Raw genomic sequence first — 12,298 nt, forward strand, 5'->3', positions numbered from 1 at the left:
GCTTTGTAGTCTGACGTCTGTAGTCTGAAATCTGGGAGGGCAATGCCTCCAGCTCTGTTCTTGTTTTCTCATTGCTGTGGCAATGCTGGAATTGCTTTGGCAATTCTGGGTTATGGATCCATATAAATTTTAGGGTTATTTATCCTAGTTCTGTGAAAAATGTCCTGGAACACTTGATAGCGAGTCCCATCAAACCTATAGATTGCTTTGGCTAGTATGGCCATTTCAACAATATTAATTCTTCCAATCCAAGAACGTGGGGTATCTTTCCGTTTCTTTGACTCATCTTCAGTTTCCTTTATCAATGTTTTGTAGTTCTCAGCATATAAGTCTTCCACCTCCTTGGTAAGATTTATTCCTAGGTTTTTGTTTTTTTTTTTGGATGCAATTTTAAAAGGATTTTTTTTTTCCCCTGGTATTTCATTGTTAGTGTAAAGAAATGCAACAGCTTTCTGTATGTTAATCTTGTGCTCTGCAACCCTGCTGAATGTATCAGGAATTTTTGTGTGGAGTCTTTAGGATTCTCTTTATATAATTACCATGTTATCTGCATATAATGACAGTTTTACCTCTTCCTTTCCAATGTGGATGTGTTTTAAATTTCTTCTGATTGCTGTGGCCAGGACTTCCAATACTCTGTTGAATAGAACAGGTGAGAGTGGGCATCCTTTTTCCAGATTTTAGAGGGAAAGCTTTAGCTTTTCACCATTGAGAATTATGTTTGCTATTGCTTAGTCAAAAATAGCTTTTATTATGTTGAGATATATTCCCTCTATGGGCTTCTCTGGTGGCTCAACTGGTAAAGAATCTGCCTGCAATGCAGGAGACCCCAGTTCGATTCCTGGGTCGGAGAACATCCGCTGGAGAAGGCATAGGCTACCCGCTCCAGTATTCTTGCTTGGAGAATCCCTATGGATGGAGGAGCCTGGCAGGCTGCAGTCCATGGGGTCACAAAGAGTCGGACGCGACTGAGTGAGTATGGCACATACATTCCCTCTATACCCACGTTGGCAAGAGTGTTTACCTGAATAGATGTTATAGCAGGGGGGACTCTGATCACTCCAGGCTACACGGTCAGCTTGGCGGTGGGGAATGGTCCCCTTGAGGAGCTTATTTATAAGGTCCTGGTCCCAGAGTTACTGGTGTCAGCTTGTTTCTTTACCTGGACGATGCTGAGTGATTTGACAGCAGGCCCTAGTCCCCAGAAAGCTAGTGTCCTCTACACCAGACGACGTGCTGGTGACTGCAGCCCTCATCTGGAACTATGGGTGATGGGCTGGCCCCTGAGGTGGGGGCAGGCAGACAGGAACCTGCTGTTTAGCCCAGCTCTTTCCATCCATCACTGCGTATGGCGTCCCCCGCCACTACTTTCCTCCCCACTCTCGCCTGAAGTGGGCATCTGGAAGACAGTGCTCAGTGGGCAGGAGGAGCCAAGGCCAGAGGGGCAGGGTCCTTTCCCACTGGCTAGAGGGGCTGGGAGGTCTTGTAGTTGAGCTCCAGCTCAACTGTAGCCAGTCAGGAGGGCGGGCAGGGACCCACATGCATCCAGAGGCTGGAGAGGCCATTGGTCAGGACTGCTGGCTCTGGGGTGAAGGTTCCCCCAAGGGTTCTCTCCAGGTACTTAAGAGTCTGGCTCTCACCTTCAACCATTCCACCACCAGCGTCCCTCACTTCTGGAAATGGTTCTCCTTTTTTTCACCATCCTGGCCTTGTGGAGCAGGTCCTCTTTACCGTTCAGTCGTGGAGCTTACAGAATTCCCCAGCGCACACAGTCACTGACTGTCCAGTGCCAGCCCACAAATAGCCACCAGAGCCTCAAGCATTGCCAAATGCTGTGTTTATTGGTCTGTTACACTGAAGAGTATAGTTTCTGAGCCAAAAAACATACACACTCTGCTCCTCACAAAACCAGAGTCACTAAGGCAGGCACACAAAGGCCACCATGCTTGGTGGAGGCCAAGGACTCACGGACGATGGATGGGCAATGGGGCAGGCTGCCCCTAAACAGGCTGTGCAGTGCCCGGGGCTGGGGTGACTGTGTGGGATGCAGAGGGGTTGCTGGGCTCTTTCCCATGTTTCTCAAACACAGGAAGTCGCCAGACCTCAGTGATCGCTGGGCAGGCCCAGCCCCTGTGGCAGAGCAGCCTCCTGGCCCCAGAACAAGGACCATCCTGCATGTACTGACGAGGGGGGGCAGTGGGGACAACGGAGCAAGCGGTATGACTAGGCCTGTCTGGGGTCAGGAGCTGGGGCCCCCCTAGAACCTCTGTGAATGAGGCTCCAAGGGGGTTCCTGGGTCTCTAGCATCCTCAGCATCCTGAGAAGCATGTGGAAGGAAGAGCGAGCCTTGCTTCTCGCCAAGAGCAGGCTGGGGAGATCCAAGCACCCTCCCCTCCGCCTCAGGGACTCAGCAGATGCCGGGGACAGATGGCTGCCCGGGGCTCCAGAGCCCGTTCCTGAGAGGAGGCCGTGAAAGGACCACCTCCTTAAAAGAATCACCCTGCGGTTCCTGTGCAGGTGCCTCTGCCACATTCTAGGTGGTTCTGCTGGCGAAAGCATCACTCACACAGTTTTCAGGAACGCGTCTAACTCACGAAGCAGGAGCAGGGTGCTGAGTGACACCGTACAGATACACATGGGTGCCCTGTACAGGCTAATGGTGTGGGGGGTGATGGTGCACGCGGTCACCTCAAGTGGCCAAAGGCAGTGGCAGTGCTGCTAAGGTGGGTTGTTCCCACCAGGGCCCATGTTGGTGGGCTGTCCCGCAGTCTCGGGGGAGGGCCTGGGATGCAGCCCAGGACACTCCTGCATCCAGGACACACACCCAAACTGGCAGCTGTTCTGCCTGCCCCTGTTGGGGCCGGTGTGTGCACAGGCACTGGGCCTGCGGAGGGACACTCAGAAGAGATAAAGCCCAGGGTCCCCTCAACCCACCCAGCTGGGGCCCGGGCAACCACAGCCCTCCTAACTCTACAGGGCCCCAGCGAGGCCACGGGGAGCTGTCCAGGCTCAGGACGCCAGTGGCAGTGGGGCTGTCCCCAGGTATTTGGGAGGGGAGTAGAGTAGGTGTCCCCCAAGGCAGTCAGTCCCTGAGGCTGACCCCTCCCTTCCCAGCCCTGACCTCAGGGCCTTCTGGCCCCTGCATCACCCTGCGGGGCCGGCACTGCCCGGAGTCGGATCCCAGGCTCACAAGCACTTTGTTAGAACACAGTGGGGCAGGTGCGGGGCCTGGGGGCCGGGGCAGTCTTGGCTGCACCGCCCCTGCACCTCGCTGTGTGGGGCCCCTGCCCGGGAGCCCAGGCTCTGGCGGGCGGCTGCCTCCTGGCCGCGGCCTCACTTGTTCTCTATGAGCGTCTGCACCTTGTGGACTAGGTCCCGGGCAATCCTCAGGATCTCCTGGGCGTCATGATGCTCAGCCCGCTCTGGGAAAGACACGGATAGCTGAAGGTGGGTGGGGGCTGCAGTATGGGAGGAGCCCGGGGTCCGCCCACCCGGCTGTATTTCCATCAGGACTCCTGACATTCCCTTATGGGCCAGGCCAGTATTCCTAAGACACCCCTTACCCTGCCCAGGCCAGGAGTGGAAGCCCCACTCAACAGCTCTGCTGGGGCAGCCGGCACCGCCGAGTGTCTCCTACCGTTGAAGAATTTGATGATGTCGGTGAAGTCCATGTTGTTGTCGCGGATTATCTCTCGGTAGGCCTCCACCAGGGCCAGGGCGATGAACAGGACAAAGTGCTCCGAGGAGATGTGCCGGGCTGCCCAGATCACCTCCCACACAGCGAACACATCCTCGTACGGCAGCTCTGGGGATGGCGAGGGGGCTGAGATGGCCTGGCCGCCACGGGTCGCCTCGTGCCAAGACAGAGCTCCAGGGCCCTGGTCCTGGGATCGGTCCACCGTGGGAACCGGTGAAGAGGGCGGCTTCCAAGCAAGGCCCCGCCCTTCCTCTTATAGGTACAGCGCGCTACCCAATCGCGCCACTGGAGCTGGGTAAGCCCCGCCCTCCTCCGTGTAGTTCCTGTACCCTGGTCTTCCGCGGAGGCCACGTCACACTAGAGTAGCTCTACTTCTATAGGCCTTGGTGCTCAGGAAGACTTGGTTTGAAAACAGTTCTGAAAACCATTGCCTTTGGGTGATTTTCAACCCCAGCTGCACTGTGGATTGACCTAATGGCTTTTAAAGTCTCCACACTTAGTTAAGTCCGGGGCTAGCTGAGGCCCAACGCTCCTCGGAGCGGTTCTACACTGCAGTGTGGGTTGAGAACCAGTGATTCTGGGGATGTCCCACTGCCCCGACCCCAGGCCCGCCCTCCAGCCCGCCTCTCACCTCTCTTAAAATCTAGCAGGAACCACCGGTAACAGAAGTAGAAGTGGGTGTAGTCTCCATTCTGATGCATGAGTTCAAACAGCTCTGAGTCCAGGATCTGGTTTAAATGGAGAAAGGGCGCTGGACTGAATGGGTGTGGGTGCTTTCCCCAGTGCCCTGTCCGCCTGACCCCCAGGGCCCTCGGGTGCCCCCCTGGCAGCTGCATCTGCCCCTCCTGTCTCCCTCCCAGGGCAGGGCTGCACCCTGCGGCTCCACCCATCTCTCTGGGATGTCCTCTCTGGAATGATGCCATTTTCTGGGTGATTTCATCATTGACCACACTACTGGCCAGAACGTTCACAAGTATAAGCATTCATACGCCAACATTCCTCTTCGACTGATAAGGTTGAAAATGATGGGGTTTGGGGTTTTTATTTTTACTTAATTTTTAGTTCTACAATCCATCTCCCTCCACCCTCATGCATGGCATGCTCAATCATGTAACCCCATGGACTGCAGCCCTCCAGGCTCCTCTGTCCATGGACTTTTCCAGGCAAGAATACTGGAGTGGGTTGCCATTTTCTTCTCTTGGTTTTTATTTTTTAATGAAAGAAACTAAGCTTATACATAAAACACATTTTGGGAGCGCTCCCCAGCCTCCCGTGGATAATGAACAAGCCCAGCACTGTCCCATCACTTGCCCCTGCTCGCTGCAGACCTCACCTGGATAAGGGAGCGCATGTTAGCAAAGTGGGCGTCCATGGCACCCCCATTGGGGAAGTTCTGGCTCATCCTCTTCATGAGGTGGCTGAAACAGCTGTAGGCCAGCTGGTCTGTGGGGGAGGTGGGCGTGAGGCTGGCAGGGAAGGGGGCAGAGCTGGCTCACGTCCCTCCCCCCACTTCATGCAGACCATGCCATCCCCTGTTCCTTTCCCCACTTGGATTGGCCCAGGCCCAATTCCACTACCCCCTCCTCACCATTGTCCAGGACGACCAGGAGAGGTGCCAGCAGGTCGCACATGCCCTGCACGTAGCCCACGTCCAGATGTTCCCACACGTAGCTGAAACACCGGGGAGTCTCTGTGGCTATGCACTGTCCTCCCCTCTCCTCGGGGACTCCTGGGGAGACGACTGCTAGACCAGTCGGCTACCCAGAGGTCAGCCTTTCCTCCACCCTGAAGCCCTGGAGTGCTATACTGAACCATCCATAGCCACGGTTCTCAAGGCGCTCGGGTAGAAATGGACAAGCCATCACCACCCCCAACGTGCTGGCGGGGACCAGCTGAGGGTTCCTGGAGAAGCATGGCTAAAGCTGAGATCTGAAAGGCCTCAAGAATGACAGGACAGGGGACACACAGACATAGGGAGCCGGTGATGAGACAGGGACAGGGCAGGGGAGCAGGGCGCTGCCGGACCTAATGTTGCATGGAGCAGGGTCCCCGCCTCCCGCCCAGCCCAGGCCCCAGTGGCACCTGCACATGACGTCTCGGAGCCGCTCGAGGTTGGGGGGTGTGAAGTACCAGTAGTTGCGGTCACATCGCTGCACGTCCTTGTCTATGCGATGCAGGTTTAAGGCCACGGTGTCCAGTAATTCTATCTGGAAGAGTGGAGGGCCCTCAGGGGTGAGTCAGGGGCCAGAGGTGATGCTCGAATAAAGGAACACAGCGAAAGCAGGGAGCCAAGGGCCTTGGAGCACTGAGTCCTGTGGGCCTGCTGAGGGAGGGGCTCGGTGCCCACCTCCAGGACAGTCCAGGCCATCCCACCATCCGCCCCAGGGTCCCCAATGCCTGGGGAACGAGCACATACAGTGTAGGCAGCAGCGCACATGGCCGCGAGCTCCTCCCCGGCCTCCAGCTCGCCAGCCGGCAAGGCCTTCTCCTGGCCAGGTTCTTGGGGCTCGGAGACCTGGGCTTTGGGGTCCATTCCAGCGGAGCCTTCCTCCCCAGCACCGTCCTCCTCTTCAAAGCCCATCTGGCCCTCGTCTATACTCGACTGGATGCCCGAGGTCACGGAGTAGTTGCGGGAGGAAGGCAGGCCCGAGTCTGGAGAGTCGAACTCCACTGACTGCTGCTCCACCATGGCTGTGCCCGTGGGCCCGGCCTCCGCCCGTGGCTCAGCCTCTGGTCTGGGGTCTTCGGGGCCCAGGGGCCTTGGAGGCTCCAGGTCATCCACAGAGACGAACACCTGTTGGAGAGGGGGGCGTGAAGACAGCGGGGCTCACGCCTGCCCTCCAGCACCCCCCTCAGCTCAGCCTCTCTTCCAGGGTCAGAACCAAGAGGGACACAGAATTCTCCTCACATCCCTACTCCCACCCTATGGCTCCCCAGCACAGCCTCCCCAGGGGGGTGCCAAGCAACCCCCCAACCCAGCCAACCAGGCTCTGGGAAAACATGAAAATGCCGTCTCCAACCCCATCTGGCCTCACGTTGGTGAGAAAAAGTGGGAAGGGAAGAAGGGGGACGGAGGCCTGGGCACTCGATAGCCAGTGTGAGTAAGTGACCCTCTACAAACACAGACGTCATGGGCTGCCTTGGGTTGGGACAGCTTCCACAGTGTCGTGGTGTGGCCTCTGGGGCACACAGCTTGTTTTCAGGACTGAGCGTGCAGTAGTAGAAAGTGAAAGTGAAGTTGCTCAGTCGTGTCTGACTCTTTGCTACCCCATGGACTGTAGCCCACCAGGCTCCTCTGTCCATGGGATTTTCCAGGCAAGAATGCTGGAGTGGGTTGCCATTGCCTTCTCCAGGGGATCTTGCCAACCCAGGGATCGAACCCAGGTCTTCTGCATTGCAGGCAGATGCTTTAACCTCTGCACCACCAGGGAAGCAGTAGTAGAACAAGGCAGGAAACCTCTCTAGCAAGTACCTCATCAGTTAGATTAGCTGAGGATAAGCTGAGGAGAAGGAAGAAGGAAAAAAGAAACACGTTCTACTGATTGGGAATGGTCCACACACTCCCACAGACAAGTCACAAGGAAAAGAAGAGACATATGTGGACGGTTTTGTCTCATTTTTCTATTTGGACTATGGAGGGAAGGGATGCTTAAAAGGAGTTTTCACTTTGGGCAAGAAGCACGAAGTGCTGCTGGGTTAGTGCCTTCGAGAAAGGCTGCTTGTGTCCACAAGCTAAGCAGCTGGGGCCCTGGTTCAGACTCAGGGTTTAACAAAACCCAAAGCAGACAGAGAATCTGTTCACAAACATGGGATTCAGAACAAAGACCATGGAAAGGAGAGGATGACTTGGCAGTTATATTTCTTTTTAAGTCTTGCTCCAACTTGAGTTTTTGGTTAATAGGAGTTAAGGAACAAGAATATACATTATCTAAAGAGGCAGTCTTAAAGAAAAAAAAATAGTTAATAAAAGAATGTCCTGATAACTGAAACTTTGCAGTTCTAGTTGGGCCTAGCAGCCATAGACTGGGATTTGATGTTCATCTAAAAGTCAAGGGGGATGTGGGAAGAACCACACAGGCTCTGAACTGGCTTCTCATGGCCAACTCTATGAGATGGGACTGCTCCAAGTGCACACCCACCCCCAGCCTCAGCTCTAGGAGAAGCCTCTACAATCAGAGGAGCTGAGACGGGGCACCAAGCCCCAGAGATGGGAGGAGAAGTCACTCATCCTGTCACTAGCGGACTTAGGACTGGAACCCAGGGAAGCCCACTCCTAGCCTTGAGGTCTCTCTACAAAGAGGGAAAAGTGTTGAAGCATTAGTCGCTCAGTCATGTCTGACTCTTTGCGACCCCATGGACTGCAGCCTGCCAGGCTCCTCTGTCCATGGAATTCTCCAGGCAAGAATACTGGAGTGGGTTGCCATTTCCTTCTCCAAGGGATCACACCTGCGTCTCCTGGATTGCAAACAGATTCTTCACTGTCTGAGCCACCAGGGAAGCTCCAGAGAAGGAGGGCCTCCCTAATTCCCCATAAATCCACCCTCCTCTGCTAGTCTCTTAGGACACAACACAGCACGCCATGTCATTTATTCCTGCAACAAGCCAGAGGAGTGGGCAGCAGGGGGACCGTCATCCCATCTTTCAGTGGAAGGAAACGAGACACACGGACACGTGGAGGCGTGCTCCAGGGCCTCGCTGCCCATTAGCACGAGCATCAGAGGTCAGGCCTGCAGTGCTGGCGGCCCCGCCCCCGGCCCCCAGGTCCCGTCGGGCTCACATCATTGCTGATGGTGGAGTCTCGGTGGACGAGGCGCTGAACGTGGCTGTCGATGCTGCTGCCCGAGGAGAACTTGGTGAGTGTGGCCGGGTGAGCCTCCCGTTCCCGCTGCCTCACCACCACCTCGCAGGCCTTCCACTCCGCCAACACCCGCTGGTACCTCGCTGCCACCACTGTGTCCACCTGTGCTCAGACCACAGCGTGACCATTGGGGGGAGGGGCGCACCGGGCCCCCTCGGCAGCCGTCCTCCCGGGACAGCCGGAGACTCGGGCCGGGCCCGGGGTTGAGGATGGCGGGGCTGCTCTGTCCTGTCTCTTTCGGGCTGGGAAGAGACTGAGGTTTCTGAGGTGCCCCCCCTCCCCGGGTTCCCCTGGCCTGGCTCCCTGCCTGTGCCCCCGTCCTCCCCCTCACCTGCTCCATCTCCTTCTTGCTCATGCCAAACTTGTAGTGGCCAAGCAGGAACGGCCAGACATCCTGGCGGATCTCATGTTCCACGCCTCCGTAGTAGACCTGCCGCAGCAGCTCCAGCTCCTTGTAGTTCTGAGGGACCCAGGGAGGCAAGACTGTGTGGGCCAGCCAGGTGACCCCACGCCCTGGAGAGCCGGGGCCAGGGATGGTTCGGATGGCTCTGGGACCATCACATCCCGGCACTGCACCCCCCAGGCTAGAGCTGGACGAAGATCTACTTCAACCCCTCCAGGGCAGGAAAGGAGCCTGGAGGGATTTGCAGAGGCTCTCCCCAGGGCAGTGGAGTCATGTAGAAGCAGAGAGGACTCCCTGTCTGATCTCTTTCCTGTGGAGACCACAGGCCTGGTTGTTCGAGACTCCCCGTGACCCCCGTACTCCAAGGCTATCCGTCCTGGCCTGTCCCCTCTGAGCCTGCACCACGTTTCACCGAACACAGAGCACGGTGGTCGGCTCTCACTGCGGCCTCCCGCCCAGCCACCCCAGAGCCTGGTAGCCCAGAGCACGCACCTTTTCGTCCTTCTGATACTTGCTCCACACGTCCTTGGTGAGGCCCCCCGAGGCCCCTGGGGGCCGGGCGGGCGGGACGATGTTGTGATGCACCAGCGCTGACAGGTGGGTGCGCACCGTGGACAGGTGGCGGCAGTAGGCCAGCCCTGAGGGGGAAGCGGGGGAGCCAGGAGACCGTGACCCTGCGTCCCGGTGCCCGCCCCCGCCCCCACCCCCGCCCCGGCGGCCCCACCTCACCCCACACTCACAGCCGTAGAAGGCCCGGGACACGATCTGCCTCTTCATGCTCTCACACAGCAGCCTGAGGGGCAACCTGTGGGATCAGCCTGACTCAGGGCTGCTCCTCTGGCGGGACGAGTGAGAAGGGAGGATCTTCGGGCTCAGGGGGCAGGTGAGGGGCTCGGGTGGTGCAGGGAGCAGGATCTACAGCCCGGGAACATGTCAAGGGCTCCCTGGCTTTGCCAGCTACTCTGGGTAGAGCTGCTGGGGGCCCAGCCTGGTCCCCAACCACCCCAGGGATCTTGGCCAACTAACTTTGCGTTAGTACATCTTGGTGTCCTCGTGTGAGAATGGAGAGAGCCATCTGAGGGTCAACAGACATAACAGGGTTAGGATGAAGTTACAGGTGAAAATGCAGCTAGTGAAACCATCAAGGGTGGGCACATGGCCCTCTCACAAAGGCCACACACACACTGTTCCTGGTAACAGAGCAAATGCCCAGACACCTGCTGAAGCACCTCAGACGTCAGCATGATGGTGGGATCCAGGTCCACCCTGGGAAGAGGAGCTCCAGATACCGAGCACCCGCCCGGTGCCAGGCACAACTCTGGGCACTCACGTGCATTGTACACCTCATTCAGTGCTCATAGGCACCTTAGGGAACAGCAGGTATTATTGCCATTTCACAGATGAGGACACTGAGGCTCAGAAACATAGGAGCTCAGAGAGACTCAGTGACTTGGCAGAGCCACGTGGGGAACAAAAGTGAGATTAGAACCCAGGTGTATCCAACTCAAGACCACCCCGTGTCAGGCAAGTGACAAGGGCCCAGACCGACACATGCACTCAGACGCGCAGGCCCACTCACCGGTCAGGTACACAGCTGCAGTGGCTGGGGGGCGCATAGGGGGAGCTGCTGGTGGAGCAGGAGAGGCAGGAGGAGCCCTGGCTGCACAGGGGCTGTAGGTGCCAGGCTGGCAGGCTGGGCCCAAAGCCCTGCATCTCGATCATGTCGCCAGCATCTGAGGGCAGGAAGGGGGCCACGGTCAGGGCCTGGCCGGTCTCCTCCCCCAAGCACCCTGCAGCATGCCCACCTCTGTGCCCAGAGCTGCAGCATGAAGTCGCCCTTTGGTGGAAAACCACAGGGGTGGTGCCTGCCTGGCCCAGGGTCCAGAGCCCAGAGATGGAGGTGGTGGAGAGAGAGAGAGGGTGCCTGACTCTTCCCACCTGGACTTTCTGAGCGTGATTCGGTACTTCACTGAGTCATGGATGACTGTGCTATGAGCGATGGGATAGACACTTGTTTTTCTAGAGGGAGGAGAAAGAAAGAGAAGGAACAAGAAAAGCCTGAGCTCTCTGAAATGCTGCCAGCTGGCTGGCCTGCCAGGATTCAGCCTGGTCCTCTTAAGCAAACTCTCGGATTTGCAGGAAGATGCCTGGAACACTGCAATCTCTGAACATTCCCATGCCATGAGTCTCCGCTGATCAAAGTCCCTGAAGGACCTCTGAGCCACCAGTCCTGGTCCACAGACCTCATCCCTCTGAGGGTTCTAGACCTGGTGGCCAGTGGCTGAGGAGGAGCGGTGCACCCTGCCTGGGCAGGTGCCCCTGCTGCCAGCCTAGCAGCGGGCGAGTTCTCCATCCCTGCCCAGCCTGATTGCCCTCAGTTCAGTGGCCTCCTGCAAACACATAGGTGAGCTGGCAGGAAGGGAAAAGCTCCCACACAGTTCCGCCACCCAGAAGAACGTGCTGCAGAAGACAGCTCCTTGGACATGTTTCCGCCACCGCAGACCAAGCCTCCTCAGCCGGCCCAGCTAGTCTGAATCAGAACTCAAGATCTTTGAGAGCTTCAAGGGCCCACGTGGGGCAGGCACTGCTCGTTGAAGGGTGGTGGGGGGGGACTCTGGCAGGTCCGGTGAGCCACAAAGATGAAGCAGAGTCATGAGGGCAGAAAGGGAAAGGACCAGGAAAAGACGCCAGCGGGGAGGGAAAGGACCGAGAAGCCTGAAGAAGATAAGGAGAGAGAGAGGGAGAGTGCTGTGTGTGTGTGTGATAAAGAGACTTCATTCAAGCAGTCGTTTCTTTCTGCGCATTACAGCCTGGGTCCTAGGCTGCTGTGAGTCTGGGGCAGACTCCAGCTCTGGGCGTGCTCTGGCAGGCAGGACTAAGCTGACCCCCTCCAGTCCCCTCAGAGGCGGCCCTGTCTGGGCCCCGGGGGCTCTCTTTCCAGATCCATAGCTGGGATTTTTTGATATCTGGCCCTTCAGCTCCACCCGGAGGCAAATTAAGGGAACACTCTGGGTGTGTGGGGGGGGGGGCTGCGGCTCTGGGAGTGAGGGGTGCAAGCCATGCTAGATTCTGGGAAGAAGGAGGAGGGGACAAATGCAGGTGGGATGGGGCAGGAGCCCAGATCAGGCCCCTGCAGCAGGCAGGCAGGAGAGAGGCCCGTGGTGGGGGGAGGCAGGGGAGGGGTGGCAGAGGGCCCAGCCAGGTAGGCAGCAGCAGGTGGGCAGGCGGGGTGTGGGGGTGTGCCAGGTATAGAGGGTGGGCACACAGGAAAACGAGCTCATGCCCAGAAAGCAGGGCCCAACCAAGGCAAGTGTCCTGGGTCAATGCTCTTCACCTTAAT

General features: G+C 57.5%; 1 protein-coding gene across 30 annotated transcripts in view; it reads right to left on the bottom strand.

Moving 5' to 3' along the window:
• Window positions 1-1,820: 1,820 nt before the first annotated feature.
• The window catches only part of SGSM2 (small G protein signaling modulator 2), a 38,220-nt gene continuing 27,742 nt past the window's right edge, over window positions 1,821-12,298 (bottom strand). For 2 of the 30 annotated variants that reach the window (XM_086359707.1, XM_086359701.1), the window contains 12 exons: window positions 10,538-10,691; window positions 9,699-9,763; window positions 9,451-9,596; window positions 8,887-9,015; window positions 8,475-8,657; window positions 6,213-6,491; window positions 5,780-5,904; window positions 5,286-5,368; window positions 5,031-5,140; window positions 4,329-4,425; window positions 3,638-3,805; window positions 1,821-3,422 (listed from right to left, as the gene is read on the bottom strand). In XM_086359707.1, the coding sequence (XP_086215833.1) occupies window positions 3,334-3,422; window positions 3,638-3,805; window positions 4,329-4,425; window positions 5,031-5,140; window positions 5,286-5,368; window positions 5,780-5,904; window positions 6,213-6,491; window positions 8,475-8,657; window positions 8,887-9,015; window positions 9,451-9,596; window positions 9,699-9,763; window positions 10,538-10,691 (1,628 nt within the window). In that variant the 3' untranslated portion in view covers window positions 1,821-3,333. Of the gene's footprint in view, window positions 3,423-3,563; window positions 3,806-4,328; window positions 4,426-5,030; window positions 5,164-5,285; window positions 5,369-5,779; window positions 5,905-6,113; window positions 6,492-8,269; window positions 8,658-8,886; window positions 9,069-9,450; window positions 9,597-9,687; window positions 9,764-9,857; window positions 10,034-10,537; window positions 10,692-12,298 lie in introns of those variants that run through there. The other 28 variants (XM_086359703.1, XM_086359699.1, XM_086359702.1 and 25 more) reach the window with 20 other exon arrangements.

This window comes from Bos grunniens, chromosome 19 (genome assembly GCF_055505025.1).
Source record: "Bos grunniens cultivar Pamir isolate PY7600 chromosome 19, Bosgru_T2T1.0, whole genome shotgun sequence".
NCBI classification, from domain to species: Eukaryota; Metazoa; Chordata; class Mammalia; order Artiodactyla; family Bovidae; genus Bos; species Bos grunniens.